This window comes from Entamoeba nuttalli, assembly GCF_000257125.1.
Source record: "Entamoeba nuttalli P19 unplaced genomic scaffold asmbl_9217, whole genome shotgun sequence".
Lineage (NCBI taxonomy): Eukaryota > Evosea > Mastigamoebida > Endamoebidae > Entamoeba > Entamoeba nuttalli.
The window spans coordinates 6,842-12,360 of NW_008579521.1; the positions used below are offsets into that span (position 1 = coordinate 6,842).

The window sequence follows — 5,519 nt, forward strand, 5'->3', positions numbered from 1 at the left end:
TCTGCATTGAATGAAACTAATGTAAATGATATATTTGTTCATATCATAGAAACACATAATACTCATATAAATATGGTTCAAAAACAATAACAATAACCAGTGTTGTATTTACGAATTACCAATTTTCATATTACTATATGTTAAGTTGTCACAACCTAATACAAAGAATGTTTATAAATATTAAAGAGTGGTGCTAATGCACACCATTAAATATCTCATTCTCATATTATGAAAAGAAGAAAAACAAATTTTTGAGTTGATTACCAACAAAAATAAGTAGTTATCTGAGAATAGTTTAAACATCAACTTTGACACGACAGACTTGTTTTCTTGTGGACAGAGAAAAAGTTAAATGAGTAGTGCAGTCGTTTTACAAACAAACCAAATAACTTTATGATTTTTAACAAGTTTTTTAATAATAATCACTACCTAAGTTTCACTCATTAATACTATCTCTAACACTGCAACTATCAAGAATAAACATTCCTGAAATAAGCAAAATACTAAAATTCCTAAGAGTTTGGAAGAATTTTTAGATTCAATTAAAAACTATATAATTTAATAATTACTATCTTTTTGAATAAAGATTGTAAAAAAAAACTATAACTCATTAGACAATTAGAACCAACACATAATGAAAAATACTTTTATTAATATTTCAAAGGATAACACAAATTAGTCATTAATAGAAAAAATTGATAATAAGAGGATGTCTTACTACTTTATTTTTCTTAACAAGAAACTAAAATACTATAACTCTTATTTATTTTCATAAGGAATAAAGTTTTATATATACTGAAAATAGGTTCTTTATATATATCTTTAAAACTAATTTAAAAGATTTCTTACTTTTTAAAATTTTTGAATATTTTAAATTGAAAATATTACATAACCCAATTAACTCAAACATTATTCGTTTAAATTTCATATGAACTTGAATTTATTAGTTATAATCAAAAAATAAAAAGGATAATAGTTAATTCTATAATGAGCTTATGAAAATTTCTACCAAATAAAAAGTAATAACAAACACTCCTATTGCCTTTTCCTTAAAAAAAATATTCTTCCATTATTTTTTTCTAAATAAGAGACAAAATAAAAGAGGTTTGTTGGTATAAAACTAATTAAAGACATGACCCCATTTAATTTATCCTAACTCTTTTTCAAGAAGAAAATTGTTTGAGAATAAGACATATAACGAAAAGATAAGATCCTCTGGTGGTGGTAATTTAATTTATTATTATGTGTTCAAAAAGAAAAGTAAAAAACTTCCACAAAGATATTTACATTGTAACCAACATCCCTCTTATTAAATCTCACTATAAGGAAAAAAAAAGAAGAAGAGATAATTGGTTTTATGGCATCACCAAAAATACTCAATGACAATGAACAATTTTGAACGGAACAAGTCACTAAATAACCTATATTAATTAATTCTTTTTTCATACGTTCAGGACAAATACTCTTTGATAATTTAATAGAAACAAATTACATGATGATTAATTAACTTGTAATTAATAAGGAGAAAAACATAAAACTTCAAACAGAAATTCCAAATAGAAAAAATTTAATAATATGATTTAACTCAGAAAAAGTATTATAAAAGTATATTGAATATGAAACTATCATGATTTATTAAAAAAGAAATAGAATAAACGAAAAAAGAAAGAAAAGAAAATAAAGAACGTTTAGAAGAAGATGTCTAAATGAAAATAACATTATAACATTAAGACAAGAATTAAGAGGGGGTTATGGCTATATAAAAACTGTAGATAAACGGAATAAAGATACTTTAAGATAGTCAATATTTTCTAAGATTAATTAGATCAAATAAATGAATTTATAAATTAATATTCTATTTAATAATAGTATTTAATTTATTTTATTATAATATCCATCTTCTTATTTTTTTATAATTCAATAAAAGATACTTGTTTCATTCATAATCCAAAAACTATAACAATATTCTATTATTAATAATTTATTGTATTACTTTTAGTTTACCTCATTTTTATATCTTTCAATTTTCTATTTGTTTGAGAACTTTTTCATGAAAAGAAAACTAAAACAACATTACGAATAATACATGAGCTGAAAAACAAAGAAAGAGGTCTCTAGAAGGTGATGAAAATGAAGCAATTTAAAACTATTATTTATGTTTTTGATGAACAAACTAAGTGATGGCAAATATAGTACTTAATTTTGAATCTTCAACAACCTAAAACTCCATTCCACAAATAGTTTGTGAGGCGTTTCAAAATAGGAAATTAATTCAAGTGAAAGAATTTAAGAATATAATAACTTTTCTCTTATTTTTTGAAGATACTTCCAAAAGAAACGAATAAACTATTTCTCATACTACGAAATAAAAACTTAAAAAAAAGAATTATTAATTAGAATGAGCTGCATCATTAGTAGAGCACTGTCTAGATCAAAAAAAGCATTATCCACAGCACTTCTTGTATCATTGATTGTTAATGAAGGTGGGAGGATGACTTTTTCAAAGTCAAAGCAAAGTAATTATGCACTGAAAGTACTTGTTGGGAAAAAGCTTGTTATGAAAGAAACAAAATATGACTCAGCATCGTTTTCTAAATTTTCACAGCTCCTTTGTTTAAACCTTCATGCACTTGTTAATGATGCTAAACTGAGGAAAGAAAGGGTTGTTACTATAACAAAGTCAATGCTAAAAAATGAAATATATGATGAGTCGTACCTTCCTTATGATAGGTTTCCGTCTAAGTCTTCTCAAATAAACGAATGTAGAAATAGAGAAGCTTCCTTTTCCAATGCACTTGCTTGGATTTTATTAAGTAAAGGATATTCATTACAACTAGGAATAAATGCTTTAAAAGAATCATTAAAAGTAATACACTTCTATGTATGGGATTCCGCAATTACTCCAAATGGTAGAAAAATTGTAATTAAAGAAGAAGAATTTTTTCTCAAACAATTAATTAATCATGTCCAAAAGAAACAAGGAAGTACTAACTACTCTTCAGTATCAATAGATAAACTGGAAGTATGTGCCTTTAGTACTAGATCATCTTATTGTGTCTTCACTCCTGTAGAAAAAAGCAAATTCTCTGTCTCTTATCCTTTCAACTGCTACTCACATCCATTTGTTTGCTGAAATTAATTCATGTACTACATGAAATTAATTTATAAGAAAAGCAAGCATGTTTTATTTATAACTAAATTTCAGTAAGTTTTTTATGTTAGGATGTAACTACATTAAAATTATATTTTTATATCGTAAATGTTTTCAAACTATCGCAAATACATAATAAAAATAAAGTAAAACAATATAAATGTTATTTTTCCAAAATAAGTATGCGTTCTATTAATTCTTAACGATCAGTTAAAGCATTACGTGTAAGTACGATGACTATAAAAACTTATCGCTTTTTGTTTTGTGTTTATTTTAAAAACTATTTTTTAAATTATTTGTTAATTGGATTGTTTGAGGTAAAAATAAAAAGAATAAAAAAGAATCAAAATCCAATGCCAAGGAAATAAACAAATTTATGGTATTACCAACCATCGTTAGTCAGTAAAATAGCTACTAATAATTTATTTTTATAAATAACTTGACTTATTAATTTTTTAATTATCTCTAAGAAATAAAACTTTTGGTATTGCTTTTTTTATTACTAAATCAAGTCAAGAAAATTCCTTCTTAGTAAGTGATATGTATTGTTCTCAATTAAAATTTTTGTGTAGTTCTAAAATAGTATCACAATATTTCTTTCTTTTTTAGTTATATCCTCTTGCCAAATTAAAGCCTTGACTAAAGTTTATTGTTTTAATTAATCAATATGCTATACCATAAGCTAATTTCTCTCATCTTTAAAAAGTAACTCCTGATTGATTTATAAATATTTTAATTTTGATTATACATGATTAAAGAAGTATCATATAACATAGTTGTATATAACGCATATTTTGTTTAAGTACTGTACAATATAATATAATGAAACTTGTGTTAATCCAATAAACTATATAAATACTGTTAAGTTTAATACAATGTTGTTTTAAATAAACAATAAGATAAAAATGAATAAAACATGTAACATAAATAATATCAAACTCATTGAATAAATAACGTTTAAATATAAAAGTTTAATAATAAATGATGCATAGGAATATTTGAATTAAAAGAAAATTGCTGATATTGACACGTGTTAATATTACAACTGAAAAACTAAAAGAAAATATGATTAATCCATATTCATCAAAAGACATAAAAACTTCGTAATGTTTTTGGTGTGAATTATAAATTAAATTTATTAAATAATTAGTTAAATAACTAATAAAAATATAAAAATTAAATAATTAACAAGAAGAATGAGGTATTTGTTTGTTCAATAGTTTAATGTTAAAACATAATATATTTGAAAAAGAACTCTATAAAAATTTTTGCCAACTAATATTTGCAATAACTTAATTTTATTTTTTAATAAGATAAATTAATGATGTTATTTATTTTATACACTGAAATATTACAATACTGTAGTACCTTTAAAAAGTCATATCCACCTCTATTTGTTATTTCATTATTTCATAATAATTGTATAATATCAGTTTTATTAATCAAATAAAATGTATAATAAATTTTTAAATCAAGTAGTGGTAATGCAATTTCACTAATATGTTAAATTGTATTAATTCATTATGGAAGAAAAATACAATATTAAATTTTCATATAACACTAAAATATTTATATACCATTTCTCATTTTTTAGTTCTACACTTTTATATCCTAAAATAATAAATATTTTAATTTTGATGGAATGCGAAATACAACATTTATTTAAAAAAGTGATTATTAGTAATAAATATATACTATAATATAAAGGGTAAAATTACTGAAAGCAAAAGTCAATTAACATTATCCAATAACTGTCGTAAAAAATAGATAGATATAATCGAGTAATTAATTAATAAAAGTACTTTACTTGCATGATAATAGTAATAGTAGTTAAAGAACTTCAATAATATATTGAAGTTTCTTTAAACTCAATAAAATTATTAGCAGAAATAATATAAAAATTGGTGGTAATAATAATACCATTGTCAATAAATAATATACTTAATTATTGGTTATATTTATTTTTATAACTTAGTTCATCCTATATAAATAGTAATAATTTAAAAATTTATATAATATAACATTATTCACTTTATTTACTATTAAAAGTTTCAAGAGAAACTTTGTTATTATTCTTGATTGAAGATAGCAACAATAAATTTTTAACAAATTTAGACTAATAGAATATACTGTTTGATATAATAGTTTTTATAAAATATCTTAACACTCTTAGTTTAATTGTTAGAATGATTATTTTGCAATACAAGTTCAAGTAAGAAAATAATTATGTTGTTTCAACAAAGAACCTTATTGCGTGTAATTAATGAAAGAAAATAGATAAGTGGATGAGACGAAAAGAAAAAAGGTCTATTAATAGAATATCCACAAATAGATTTAATTCAAATTGAGAAGGGTGTATTTGAACTTC

The 5,519-nt window shown here is 22.6% G+C and overlaps 1 protein-coding gene across 1 annotated transcript; it reads left to right on the forward strand.

Annotated features, from left to right (window-relative positions):
• Window positions 1-2,398: 2,398 nt before the first annotated feature.
• Window positions 2,399-3,133, forward strand: ENU1_195990 (hypothetical protein; the record flags this gene model as incomplete). Its single annotated transcript, XM_008861957.1, has 1 exon — window positions 2,399-3,133. The coding sequence occupies one exon, from the start codon at window positions 2,399-2,401 to the stop codon at window positions 3,131-3,133; it is 735 nt and encodes a 244-aa protein (XP_008860179.1).
• Window positions 3,134-5,519: the final 2,386 nt, after the last annotated feature.